This window comes from Rhinolophus sinicus, chromosome 14 (assembly GCF_057876585.1).
Source record: "Rhinolophus sinicus isolate RSI-liver-muscle chromosome 14, RSI-T2T, whole genome shotgun sequence".
Taxonomy (NCBI): Eukaryota; Metazoa; Chordata; class Mammalia; order Chiroptera; family Rhinolophidae; genus Rhinolophus; species Rhinolophus sinicus.
In genome coordinates, this window is record NC_142514.1 from 33,340,866 (window position 1) to 33,355,858 (window position 14,993).

Consider the following 14,993-nt stretch of genomic DNA (forward strand, 5'->3'; position numbering starts at 1 on the left):
TAAAAAATATAATCAATAAAAAACTCAATGGATTATATCATTAACTGGGAACAGGTACACAAATGTTTATTCTTATTCTATAAGCTGTGCAAATATGTTATAAACAATCTTTCATATATACAGTATACTTCCACATTTAAAAAACCTAAACTAACAAAATAGATGGCAACTAAGCACAGCTAAAAAGAAAATTACAGTTGAAGCAATTACTCAAAATATGGCACAGAAAAATAACAATAGAAAATATAAAAGATAGTTTAAGAGACATGAAGAAAAGAATGAACAAGTATGACAAATATTATTAGGTTGGTGCAAAAGTAACTGCAGCTTTTGCAATTGTTTTTAACCTCTTAAACCACAATTACTTTTGCACCAACCTAATAGTTGAACTTCTACAAGACTCTGTTTCTATCAATGCTATCACCTTTCTCTGCCAACTGGTTTAGAACTTAAATACTTTTTGACTTGTATCTTTCCTTTAGTCCCTCTATTCAGATCATCAAATGCTATCAACTGTTTCTTTAATGTTTCTTCAAAGAGCACCTTGTTTCATTCTTTCCTTTTGATCCCAATATTGCTACACTGATCTAAGCCCTTATAGTAGCTACCATTTGACACTTTGTTCCTGGTTCTGTGCCAACTGCTACTTTATAGAGTCTGTCTCACAATCCTCACAAGAATACTATGAAATGAGTATCATTATCTTATTTTATAAATAAGGAAACTGATCCTGGGCTCTTTTACTGAGGTCACATAAATAAGAAGTGGTAGAATCAGGTTGACCCTCTAGGCAGTCTGACTCCAGTTATAGCATCTTAAACCACTATGGCATAAATCTATGTTTCTTAGATTACAGAAAACCATCTTGCAGCTAGGCTGACTCTAGGCTCTCCCCACTGTGATCCATTCTTAGAATTCCGCTTTTAACAAGTAGCTCCCTCATATAAAAAAATCTCAATGCATCTTTATTTTCTATTACTTTAAGCCTAAGTTTCTATGTCTTTCTTTCAAGACAGAAATTTCTATGTCTGGCATAACCATAATATTTTATATTCCTTCTACGGTCTTCACTCAAAATCAGTTCAATCTTCTCAATGCTCTATAAAGACATCATACTGAAGCATGAAAAACCCTTTCAATTTTTATTATTTTTGTCTCTTTTGAATTCTTATAATACTTGGAACTTTAGGTTTACAGAATATTTTAACTGTGAAAGTAAGATTATTTCTCAAAAGCATGAGGACCAGATTTAAGCAGCAGCAGAAGGGATTAGTTTGTCTGAGGGAAGATTCTGAATAGGAAAGCAAAACAAAAAATAATAATAATCATAGCAATCAATTTTGCCTTATACATTCTTTTGATTCCTGTTTATACTGGTTTGATTTAAAAAGAGAAACATCTTATACCTGTAGTAATTAAGATGTAAGTAGATGAAATCTCCAATTGGCATTGGGTTCCAAAGTGCACATTTTGATGGAGGAAAGTAAAAAGGTACCATCCTGCTTGAAGGAAACCTTAAAAAACAAACAAACAAACAAACAAACAAAAACAAATCAAAGCACAATGAAAAGCAAACTTAGTAGAAATTTTATAAGAAATAGTTTAACTTTAATGATGGAGCTTTTCAGATTACTTTTGCAATTTTAGAAGAGTTGAAAATACTTTTAAAAAATAAAAGAAAAAATCACTTGTAACTTTACTATCAAGAGAATAAGCACTCAAAATTTAGGTACAATTTTTTCCTGTCCTTTTTTCCTTATGCATACATAAATTTATATACACACAAGCTTTTTAAAAAAACTGGAATAGTAATCCTATGAAATCCTTTTTAAGTAATAGAAAAACGGGTATAAACCATGGATTTACATTTAAATTTAAAACTAAAATCTATCACTCAGAACTAATTTCTAGATAATTGTTTGATAATACCTAATAAAATTATGAAAAGCACAAAAACTTTAATAGTCTTCATTTTTCAGTATTTCCAAAATTGGTATCTTGGGACCTATCACATAAGTTTAATTATTGAAGCATAAAAAGGACATCTTATAAATAATTCTCAACAAAGATCCCAGGAGCAGTGTAAAGGTTTCAATATTAAATCATAAAAGGTACCATCGCAAAGTTTTTAATTTACATAAGTAACATGAGAAAACCACAATAAGGAAAAAAACAATGAAAAGGACTGAGGAGAAAATATTAGCCAGAGTTGCATGTAATTAAAGCAAGAAAGCTCTGACAGTGAGCTACCTACAACCATGTACTTACATGGTGGCATTGTTAAATAGTTGAACTGAAAGAACATTTATCACATCATGCACTAAGAATACCTTGTTCTATATCTTATTTTCATGTATCATCTGATTTAGTTTCTTAACTAAAATACTAGCTCCACGTTACTGATCACCTATGTTATGAGGCATTCTACTGAGCACTTTACATACACAATATTTCTCACTAAAACTGATGCAGAAACACTTTATTGTCTACTTTATAGATAACAAACTATAACTTTCCTAACTTCACACAGCAATTAAGTAGCAGAGCTGGGATTTGAATCTGAATTTCAAAGTTCATACTTCTAGAAGCTCAATGGTATAGTGCTTTAGAGCTTCGGTTCAAATTCTGGCTCTATCACATTCCTAGCTGTGTGCTTTCAAATCCTTGTCTAATTTGAGCTCATATCTATAGGAAGGAATTCTTTTTTTTAACCTTTTTTAAAATTTTATTTTAAGTGTGTTTTTCCAGGACCCATCAGCTCCAAGTCAAGTAGTTGTTTCAATCTAGTTGTGGAGGGCGCAGCTCATAGTGGCCCATGCGGGGATTGAACTGGCAACCTTGTTGTTAAGAGCACTGCACTTTAACCAACTGAGCTATCCTGCCACCCTGTATCGGAAGGAATTTTTAATCTCCCTGTTTTGAAATAAGGACATAGTCTGAGACTAAGAAATTTGGTCAAGGTCACAAAGCTAGTGAGTGACAAACTGTCAGTTTATCTATGTCTCTATGTCTAATATATTTGTCATTTACCGATTGGTGAGAGGCAATATGGTGTAGGGGTTAAAAGCAAAAAATCTGGAGATCAACTGTTTAGGTTTGAAACCTGGCTTCAATTTGCTAGTCGTGTGACCTTAATGAAGTTAATGTTTCTGTACCTCAGTTTCCTCATCTATTAAACGGGATTATATCAGCATCTCTGGGTAGTTATAATGAATATTAAATTAGTCAATATATGTAAAGTGCTTTAAAAAATTCCTGGCTTATTGTAAGTGCTCAGTGTTAGCTGTTTCTTTGTGCTCTCAGCAGGCCATAATATCTTTAAAACCCAACCTACACTACTTCAGGTTTACTTCCTTGCAGTATAGAATAGAAGTCATACAGGTTTAAATCCTGGCTATACCACTTAACAACTGAATAACTTTGGGTTGGTTAATCACTCTATGCTACAGTTTCCTCATTTCAAAAAAAGAGAGGGATAATAGTATTTATATATCATAGGTGTTGTGAAGGTTAATTAAGAATAATGCATGCAGGGGGCCAGTCAGTTAGTTCAGTTGGTTAGAGTGCGGTGGTCTTAACAAGGTTGCCGGTTTGATCCCCACATGGGCCACTGTGAGCTGCACCCTCCACAACTAGGTTGAAACAACTACTTGACTTGGAGTTAATGGGTCCTGGAAAAACACACTTAAAATAAATAAATAAATAAATAATGCATGCAACACACCTGGCGCAGCAAGATTTCAATAAATGCTGTTACTAGTCTTTTTCTTATTCTAAGGTATACAGGTAGACTTTGGAGGCAGGGGAGACACAAACACCCTTAAATTGGATGTAAAACTTTTCATGTATGTATATAAGTGCTTTTTCTTAGGAAATGAGATTCACGGCTATCAGATACTCAAAGCATTCTGTAACCCCAAAATAATTCAGAACTGCTGCCCTAAAGCCTATACATTACTGAAAACCCAAGGTTTCAGTTAAAAAAACAAACAAAAAACTAGAGTAAAAAATATGAGTAAAACAAAACAAAAAACTAGAATTGAATATACCAGCAATAATCAGTTTAAATCACATGGGTGTAATGTATATTATCCTACCTAGAATGTAAGGAATAAATTTGACCCAATGATAAATTTGAAAAGAGAAGAACAGAAGTTGACAAATTTTCAAAGAATAAGAGGTGGCAGTAGAACAGAAGGGCCAAAATTAAGCAAAAGAAATATGATAGCCTCTTTGGGTCATATTTCCCATTGTCTTCATCAAGAACATCTGGCACAAAGAAAACAATACAGAGAATAAAGGTAACTCATGGATGCAATTCTAATTCAGAAAAAAAACCCACACATTCACATGTCACCATTAATTGTTCTTCCCTAGGGGAAAAAAAAGAATAAGAAATGATCCAAAGAGACAACACAAGCCAATTTGCCTGGTTCCCACAGTACTGACAGACTGAGAAAATTAGGAGACAGGTGGCAAGCTCCTCCTTCCTACTCTGCATAAGAAAAGACTTAGGGACACTTAAGGATACTTGGCATATCCAATGTGAAATTTTTCCCATCAAGGAATTAGTTTAGAAGAAGGAACCCAACCAACCCAACCACTTTCCCAATTGTCTCAGATGTAAATAAATATGTATATAATTTTTAGCCTTAAGAGTTCAAGAACTATTTTCCATCAATAAAACGGTTCCCTATGAAACTAAAATAAGGGAATGAGGGAATAAGACTAAAATTTACCACGGAGTGCCTTCTATGTACCAGACCCTTTAGTTTAGTAATCTTACTTAACCCTTCAAAATAATCTTCTGTTAAATACATTATTATCCCCAATTTAGAGATGAGGAAACTGAGGCTTAGAGACGTTAATTAACTTGATCAAGGTCACTCACCTAATAAGTGGGAGAGCTGCGATATGGACGCAGATTTTCCTGATTCTAAAGTTTTTTTTCTTCTATTCCAATCTACCTTCCCAAGTTAGGTAAGCAACTGTGAAAAAAAATTTTGTAAAAATATTTCTATACCTGGTATTCATCTGCGGCCCTGCAAGAGGATACGGAGTCTCCATGATAGTTGGTGAATAATTTATTCAATTTCAAGTGCTCAGTATCCTAAAGACAAAAATATTACTGAGTGGTAAAACACAAAAAATAAGAAACATGATTTAACCACATATTAACAAATTACATACAAATTAGGTTATATAAAGTTTCTTCATCTATAGATTAATAAGATAAAATGGATGTGGGTTTTGATCATTTTCATACTTTATAGCTATTGTGCCTATAAATTATTGTTAACATTTATTCTTGGCAGCAAAACCTACCAATATATCTTTTCATTAAGGAAAGCACAGATTCAGCCCCCAAGATCACTGTATCAATTAAATGAGCTGGGTAGGGCAGGTAGTATTTAATATATGAGATTTTGACCAAAAGCCCCATAATATTCAAAAAACCACAAAGCAGCAAATAGGAACAATTGAGGCTAGATATTTATTGGGTCTATAATGAAGTCAACGAATCTTCAACCTTGTGAAGATGGAAGATAAACACTGCATCCCCACAAACTGACTTGTATCAGTGCAAGATCAGTGGTGTTTGTGGCTCCACATGCCCTCCTCTAGGGATTCTTATCCACTCCCATTGCTTCCGCACCCATCTGTACACGGCAAACTTTCAGCTTCCACCTCTCTTCTGAGTTTAAAACTCATATTTCTAATTGCCCGCTGGCTGTCTCCATCTAAATATTATCAAAGCAAAAAAAATACAGACCTCGAAGTCCTTTCTGTATAGTTCAGTATTTCCTATATCAAGTTCTTTAAGCCCTGTACATTCCATTTCAATTCTAGCAAAAAAGGATTGTCTGAAGTAAGATAAGGGAGGAAAGAGTTATTAATGCAGGTGCAGAAGTTATTCAGAAAAGATTTTTAGATAAAGTCTGAGGCTGGAAATATTTACAAGAACAAAATCCTACTGAAAGTGCCCTTGTAAACCTGACTAAAAAGTCCCTGTTGGAGATACCTGGACTTCATGCAACTTCTATGGATGCAGGTTTAAAACTCTAAAGCCCTTCTATGCCACCTGGTTGTCATGGGTAATGATATGCAGCTTGATAACTGTAACTCTAGTTAGTATATAAAGTGCCATTTTTCTTCATTAAACAGAAGAGTCTTAAAACTCCATATATGTCTCGTCTTCCTTCATGCCTTAGGGTAAAAAGATAATGTTGATCCATTTCTCATTTTAAAACAATACACGTGGAACAGCTTATTCTGACAGCATCATGGAAGCAATTAAAACTAGTGAAACTAAAAGCACACAATACCTATACCTAGCAAAACATATTCTCCTTGGATAATGGCATCACCGTGTATCAAATGGAAACCACCAAGTGATTCTTACCTCTCCTTCCCTCTTCCCCCATAAAAATTCTGTCTTTCCATCTCCACTACCTTAGTTCTCTACTTCATCAACTCTCACCAGATTTAGTGAAAAGTCCCCACAGTGCTGCTGGCAGGGTATTTCTATATAAATCTGATGTAATTATTCTCCTGCTTAAAAAGTTGATGGCTCTTCTTTATATACAGAATAAAAAACCATCACAATCTGGCCCCACCCTATTATCCAATCTTATTTATCCCTTATCCACTCATCCTACATTCGAATCAAAATGAACTACTTGCATTCCCCGAGTTTGAGTATCTTTGCACAGGTTGTGTTCCCTTTACTTGGAATACCCACATCATCCTTCACAATCCAACTCGAATGTCACTTCCTCTATGAAACCATCTCCTAGATACAAGGGTGATGCTACTACCGCCTGTGTTCATACACAGCATTTTCACACTTTCTTGTTTTCACATTACTTACAGTAGACCACGAACTTCAAACATTAACTGATCTCCTCCTATGTAGCTATCTGAGCTAGACAATGTGAGGAATGCAAGAACGAGCACACAGGGTTTCAGTCTTCAACAAATATTTACAGTGAAAACTATAAATGGCACGTTATTGACTGAAAACCTCTTTCGCATATCTACGCAAAAATGACGTCCAAGAAATTCGTGGTCCGCTTATTCCTCCCACTATTTCCCCTTCACGTCATTAGCCCAGGCTGCCGGGGCGCTGAACCCCCTAGAAGGCCCTGAATGTTGCTCACCGTTCTTTCCCGGGCCCCGCTGCTGCCTCTCAGTGGAAATCGAAACACAAAGGCCCACTGACCACAACCTCCGCCGAGCCGGGGTCTGTTTGGTGGGCAGGAACACAGATCGGCTCCAAGGAGCGCCTCCGCCAACTCCGCCCTGGGACGTTAGGGTCGCGGGAACAAAGGCGGCAAACACAAGCCCGTGAAACCGAAGCTCGCGCCGCGCCAGCTGACTGGTCAGAAACCCGACCCATCAGGAAACAGGGGAGGGGTAGGAGGAGTCACGCACTGTCTCCGCGACGTGCTGTTGCGCTAGCCAATCAGCACCCTGCATCGGTCCCGCGCTCGACCAATTCCAAGCCTCCTTGAAGAAATGAGTGCGCCACTGGCGCTCCGGGATCAGAATCCGGAGGATTTAAATACTTGATATTTCGACAACGGTTAACTTCCGGGGTGGGGCGGGCCTTGCACACGCGCAAAGAGAAGCCCAGTCTGGCTGAAGTGAGGATGGCAGAAGCAAGAAGTACGCTGTCCTGGTTGCTCCACGGCTAGAAGCGGGTGAAACCCTTTACTTGAACGGCCAAAAGAGAAGGAAAGTTAGATTTCTTCCAGTTTTTTTCCTAAGAAGCGTCCTCTTTCTTCAATAACAAACATTTTTAAAAATTGTCTTCATATATATGTATATATATTGCATATAGTTTAATTTTGGCGTGATAATTTAGTTATCTCCACAACTAATGTTGGTAATTGGGCCTTCTCTGCCATTATCTTACATGATTGTCCTAACAGCCAAAGTAGAGAAGTATTATCCCTATTCAACAAGGAAGGAAACTTAAAAATATCACACAGCTAGTTAGTGCAGAGTCAGGATTTGAAATGCCACTTACCTTCCTCTAGATTCTACTTTTGGTAGTTTCCTGAGCGATATGGGAGTCTCTTAAGGTCTGAACTGCTCAAAACTGTAAAAGTTATCAAAAATAAGGAAAATCTAAGAAACTAGCCAAGAGGAACATAAAGAGATACAACAATCTAATGTAATGCGGTATCGTGAATAGGACCATGGAACAGAAAAATGACACTAGGTTAAAAGAAGAAAATCTAAATAAACTGCGGACTTTAATTAATGTACCAGTATTGGTTTGTTAATTGTAACAAATGTACCATACTAAATAAAAGATGTTAATAACAGGGAAAACTGTGGAGTATATGGGAACTCTGTACTATGTTCTCAATTTTTCTGTAAATCTAAAACTTCTAAAAATATATAGTCTGTTAAAAAGGAAAAGGGGCAAAAGGAGAGTTGAAGTAGTTAGAGGAGCTAATTTTTAACAACAATAAAGTATCTTTTTTTTGCTTAATAACTCAAATACCAAAAAGAACTTTAAACAATTTATTACCACTGGACTTACAAGCAAGATATACATTTATACTATGCATAGAGTAGATACCGTGTTCCCCTGAAAATAAGACCTAGCCAGACAATCAGCTCTAATGTGTCTTTTGGAGCAAAAATTAATATAAGACTATATGTAATATAATTAATACATTAATTATATTATACCCAGTCTTATAGTAAAATAAGACCAGGTCTTATATTAATATTTGCTCCAGAAGATGCATTAGAGCTGATTCTGCTAGGTCTTATTTTCGGGGAAACACGGTACTTTTTCCTCCCTCCTCCAGCTTTATTGGATAGTTTAAAGTTACATTTCTAGTTTTTAGGACTTAAGTTACTTTTTCCATCTGACTTTTAAAAACTATTACAGCAAACGAAACAGTTATCTTAAGTGATATAGTATACAACAATAACATTTTAATTTCTGTGAAAATGCATTTCTCTGCAATTCCTGAATAATTCCAAATTATGCTAACTCTGAGCATACATGGGTTTTAGATTTAGTCTGTAAAAAAACCCAAAAAAACAAATGTGTTCTAAATCCTCGCCATCACCATCTGCATATCCAGCATCAATGCTGTGAAGTTGTTCCTATTTAGGCTTTTATCTGGATTTTTCTCACATAGACATCAACAAGTATGTTTGTCTTTTTATTTTGTTTACTCCCACTCAACTGTATGTTCTATGTAGGGCCTGATACAGATGTTACTTGATGTTATTTGATGGCTACTGAGGTCAGACAATCCAAGGCCATCACTATGCTAAAATTAAAGTTGTTTATGGAAGCTCACAGAGACTTCCAGAATTGGTTTTTACCTCCTACATGGGTACATAGTCAAGAAACCTAGAATGGGCTTACTGGTTTCACTCAACTCTTCCCATTCATCATTCCCTATTCAGCAGTGGCACTGAAACGTGGTTCTTTAACAAAGCATTATACGTATCAGCTATACCAAACTAAACATAAACTTTTTTCGTAGCGAAATGCAGAAAGTTGATTTTTTCCCCCACCCCTTTCTTCCTTTTACACAGCAAGCAAACTCAGTGGTATGGGCGTAGCCTCTATCTGCCAACCTTTGGCCAGGCAAGAGTGTTTAGAGAAAATAATATAACCATCAATCAGGAAAAGGAGGGGCAACAAAGGAAAATAATTAAAGCCGTGGCCTCAATTCCTGTGCAAGGTGCCCTGACTAACCACAGCAATAACCACAATTGACTTCACTTAACGCTGCTGCAGTTGATGGCTACATGACCAGTTTCACTACTCCTATAGCACTTAACTTTGGTGCAGTCTTTTCTAATGTGTCCAAATTATCCACAATAGTATTTCCGCTCATCTGCTCATCTGCAGCCACGAGCCAGATGGCTGGTTTGCCACAGTTGTAACAGTATTGCTCTTGGGCTCTTTGCAGCCCTGGCAATGTAGCCACCTCTACCTCAATTATAGCAGGCATCCTCCTGAAGATCACAGTCCTTGGCAAGATGACCAGACTCACCACAGCAATAACATGACTGGAAGATTAGATGAAACAAATGGGAAAGCTCTATCTGAGGCAAAACCCCTCTGCGAGGGCTTCTTACTCTTTAATCATGGCCTCCACTACTAGGAGGACATTCCCAGGCCCAATGGCCAGATTGTTCACACCTGAAGCACTCATTGCTGCTCATGGCTGCAGTCAGATCTTAAGTGTCTGAGAGGGCCCAAAGAGGCAGACTGGGACCAAGTAGATACTTTTTTAATTGAATGTAAAGTAATCTTTATTTTAGGGTTGGAATGACTCAGCTTTATATTTAGTATAGCTTGGAGATACCTAAAGCACTTATTCCCTAGCCCTTTGCTGTAATAAGCATTGGCTTTGGGGATTTGGCCCCAATTCTGCTGTTTAAGATTGATTTTCCTCTTTTGCATATTGTATTTTATCATAAAAAAGATTGAAAGCATAATGAGTATGAAAGTTAATTAAAAGCTGCCCATATATTATTATTAGGCCAGGTGTATTAACAATTGACAGTGTTAATAAATGAGCAACACATTCATAGAGATTAGGGAACTGATTTGATAAATTAGAAAGAAAATAAGCTTAGTGAAATAAAATCTACAAATGCTATACCAAGGACCTACTACAGACTAAGTTTTGTGCTAAATGGTGTGGAGAATTGGAAGAACATGACAAGCACAGAACAAGGAAGGCACAATTTTATAGGTGGGGTAATAAGAGGTAATTATCCAAAACAAATATGAATTATTGTTAGATTGCAGGCCAGTTTAAATAGACTGAATATATATAGTATGCTATTCTTTAATCCCTATTTATATATATTTGTGTCATTTCAGGACACTATGGAATTGCTGTGGTTATTGGCTCTAACAGAAAAGCTACCAGTCTTATTTTTCAAATTTGCAAATACTTTAATTTTCTTCACAAAACGACTTCCAGTATGTCACACTTTTTGAAAACGTATGAGTTTGTTGCATAAACAATACTATAACAAGAAAAATACTGTAAAGGGGGAAATTCATCCAAGTTCTGCATCCTAACATACCAGTTGTCTTCATTTTCACTTTTTCCCTTTCAATCCCTGTGACATGGTCTTTATGATTAGACCAGGTAAGTGTTCAGTATTATAAATGTTGACATGCCTGCTAATAGGCTGGCTGTGGGAATAAAGAGCTAGCTATTGTTACCACCAGGAACAGGGAAGTTGGAATCAGTTATCAGTTCTGTTACTTATTTACTACATTTCTCCAAGCACCCAGCTTTCCCTTCCTTTATTTACACTTCTGAACTAAGATGGACTGTTGCTTTTTAAAAACAATGACAGTTTCACTTTTAAGGAACATCAAATTTTTAAGGGGATTGCTAATCTGTCAACTTAATCAAAATTCCTTTAAGATTCTTAAACCTTTTGTTAGAGGTAATAACAACAATTTATATGTTATGTTGACTTATTTTTCAAAGCTTGGATTGTTTGGAATGAAGAGAATAATCAACACATACCAGTGAATTCTCTGAAAGTATTTGCTAATGTACCATCATCCTGATTTTGCATTCAAGCAAACTAGCTCCTTTGTCATAAGTTAATTGACCATATCTACATGGGTTTATTTCTGTGCTCTCTATTCTGTTCCATTGATCTATGTGTTTGTTTTTAGGACAATACCATACTGTTTTAATTACCATAACTTTGTAATATAGTTTAAAAGCAGGCAGCATGATGCCCTCTGCTTTGTTCTTTTTTCTCAAGACTGCTTTGGCTATTTGAGGTCTTCGGTGGTTCCATACAAATTTTAGGATTGTTTGTTCTATTTCTGTGAAAAATACCATTGGAATTTTTATAGGGATTATATTGAATCTGTATATTGCCTTGGGTAGTATGGACATTTTAACAATATTCTTACAGTCCATGAACACAGAATATCTTTCTATTTATTTGTGTCTTCTTCAATTTCTTTCATTAATATCTTATAGTTTTCAGTATATAGATCTTTCACCTCCTTGGTGAAATTTTTTCCTAGGTATTTTATTCTTTTTGATGCAATTGTAAATGGGATTGTTTTCTTAATTTCTCTTTCTGATAGTTTGCAACAGATTTTTGTGTATTGATTTGTGTATTGATTTTGTGTATTGATGTGGGGTTGCAACTTGACTGAATTTATTAGTTCTAACAGTTTTTTGATGGAATCTTTAACGTTTTCTATATATAATAATCATGTCATCTACAAATGGTGACAGTTTTACTTCTTCCTTTCCAGTTTGGATGCCTATTTCTTTTCTTGCCTAATTGCTCTGGCTAGGACTTCCAATACTATGTGGAATAAAGGTAGTAGATCATGGTATATGATCCCTTTAATGTATTGTTGAATTTGGTTTGCTAATACTTTGTTGAAGATTTTTGTATTTATGTTCATCTGGCATATTAGCCTGTAATTTTCTTTTGTTGTGGCATCCTTGCCTAGTTTTGGTATCAGGGTAATGCTGCCCTCATAAAATAATTTGGAAGAGTTCCCGCCTCTTCTATTTTTTTGGAGAAAGACTGGTATTAATTCTTCTTTGAATATTTGGTAGAATTCACCAGTGAAGACATCTGGTCCTGGATTTTGTTGGGAGGTTTTTGATTACTGATTCAATTTGTTTGCTAGTAATCTGTTCAGATTTTCTATTTCATCATGATTCAGTCTAAATCTTCCAAGAACCTTGGAGTTTCCTTAAAAGAGTGAATCATGTTGTAACAATAATACATTGTCCGTATTCAAGGAACTCTAAATCTAGTATGGATATACACAATACACACACAATGCTACAAGAGAAGTAAACAAGGGACGGAGTAAGTGTGTGTGTGTTTGTGGGGGTAGAAGCACAAACGGGGGGGGGGGGGCACCTAAACCAGTCTTGGGAATTTAGAGAGGTTCCTGGAGGAGATAAAATCTGAGCTGAATCCTAAAAAATGAATAGCACATACCAGCCAAGAGACATGATCAAGAATGGGAAAAAGAAAGTGTGAGAACAGATGATCTATCTCCTAAGGGCAATTATAATAAAGAGGACAAATAAATGGTGACAAGGTTCTATTTCTGAAGCCCCTAGAGAGTTCAGTAGGAAATTAACTATACCCTGGGAATAGTATGCATGCACTGAATATATGCCCAAAAGACCTAATATACTTGATGATAAACAAACACAAATGGGTAGGAGTGGGTTTTGAGGATAGCTCTTGTTACACACTTTCTGAGATCAGTGTTCTCATCTGTAACAGTACTTACTTTGAAGGGATTTTGTGAGTATGGAACTTTTTATCTCATAAGGTGTCAATACTGTAGAGAAAGAATGCAGATTTTGAAGCCATACATGCTGAGTTTGAAATTCATTTTACTATCTACTGCTTGTGTGGTCTTGAACAAAGTATTTCCACTTCCTGGCCTTGTTTCTCCATCTGCAAAATGACAGTACTAATTTCACTACGTACAGTACTAACAACATTATGAGGATTTTATAAGGCAAGGCTGATATTTAGCCAACACACAACTGGTAAGACTTGATTGGTGGTTAAAAAATTGAATTATTTTCATATGAGTTGGTATATAGCGACTCCCCTGAGCACTTCGAGTACCCTCCACCCCTCTCCTGGGACACCAAGGATCTTCCTATGATCCAACAATGGGAAGCTTGATGCCCCGCACAGCAAATCCTGGCACAGAAATCTACAGACATTCTGATTGTACTGATCACTAAAAAGTTTGAATATCATCACAAAATAGGTAATGTTAAGTGAAATGCCTGGAACATAGTAGATATTCATCCAATTTATTTAATCTATGGATTCAATCTGTGGGTTTAGATAGGAAATTGGCCTTTATTGGGTGACACCCACTTATTCAACATATATTTATTGAGGCATATTATTATTGAAGGTCTGTTGTTTGCATCCAGGTTGGAACTCATTGCTTCTCTACAAACTCCAAGGAGTAGGAACACTGATATAAGGCTAAGACAAAATGAATTTTGGTGGGAGAAATTAGGACCAAGTTGCTAAAAGTTAGACCGTTCACTGTGGACAAGCAGAGGGATTAAATGTTCAAGCATCAGAGTAGCGTGGTGTATTTTATGAATCCTAGCCTCCATGGCTGGGCACGTGACTACCTGGTGTAGTTAGGTAGGTGTTTTGGAAAAACTCTACCACGTGTCTCCTCTGTCTACTACAGTACAACTCACACTGAACACTTCTGGTCACCAAATGTATTTGTGTTAGGCGGAGGGAGTGAGGGTCCCACACCAAGCATTTCTTGTTGTAAGCCATTAAGTTAGGGGGTTGCGTTGTTACACAGCAATAGATAACCAAGACAGACCCAAACAGCCAATAAATAATAAACTGTTCTTTTGCCTAACCTTGTTCTTCCTGGAAATAACTCCCTTGGCAGAAATGGGTATCTGTGTTTCACTTTTTAAAGTATCTTTTCACATTAGTATTTTCCTTAGTAGCCTGGTTGGCAGAAAGAAATGGGCGGGGTACAGGACTGTAAGTACTCAACCTACTGTGGTCATAGTTCTCCTGGGAGACCCCTTATTCTATTGTCTTCGTTTCCGTTTCCTCATCTCCTATCTACTCTTCTTTCAATCTAGCTTCAAATTAAATATAGTGCGTGATCTGCTTTGAGTTCGTAAGTCTAAAGTCTCCCTGTTGCCAAATCCAATTTATCTGTACTCATCTGCTTTTAACACAACATTCACCAACTACATCACATCACCACAATTCCACCCCAAATACTCTCCTCGTTGCTTGGACCACCACATGCTTCTGGTTTTCCTCCTACCTTTCTGGCTCCTCCTTTTCAGGGTCCTCCTCCTCTCTCCAACTTTTAAAGATCTGTGTTCACCAAGACTCATTCCTTAGGCTCCATTTCTTCTCTCTTAAGACTTTTCCTTCATGCAGGGGGCAGGGAAACGGAGTTATAA

The 14,993-nt window shown here is 36.5% G+C and overlaps 1 protein-coding gene and 1 pseudogene across 5 annotated transcripts in view; both read right to left on the reverse strand.

Moving 5' to 3' along the window:
* Positions 1-14,985, reverse strand: part of STIL (STIL centriolar assembly protein) — a 52,978-nt gene extending 37,993 nt beyond the window's left edge. Inside the window, exons 1-5 of one of the 4 annotated variants that reach the window (XM_019749411.3) lie at positions 14,852-14,985; positions 8,033-8,104; positions 7,223-7,716; positions 5,024-5,110; positions 1,407-1,514 (exon numbers count right to left, since the gene is read on the reverse strand). In XM_019749411.3, the coding sequence (XP_019604970.3) occupies positions 1,407-1,514; positions 5,024-5,067 (152 nt within the window). In that variant the 5' untranslated portion in view covers positions 5,068-5,110; positions 7,223-7,716; positions 8,033-8,104; positions 14,852-14,985. Of the gene's footprint in view, positions 1-1,406; positions 1,515-5,023; positions 5,111-7,160; positions 7,717-8,032; positions 8,105-14,851 lie in introns of all 4 variants that reach the window. The other 3 variants (XM_074334682.2, XM_074334681.2, XM_074334679.2) reach the window with 3 other exon arrangements.
* On the reverse strand, positions 9,693-14,960 carry LOC109456853 (uncharacterized; annotated as a pseudogene). The gene is made up of 2 exons (XR_016018424.1): positions 14,852-14,960; positions 9,693-13,473 (listed from the first exon to the last, which is right to left on the reverse strand). The product of XR_016018424.1 is annotated as an uncharacterized LOC109456853 (transcript).
* Positions 14,986-14,993: the final 8 nt, after the last annotated feature.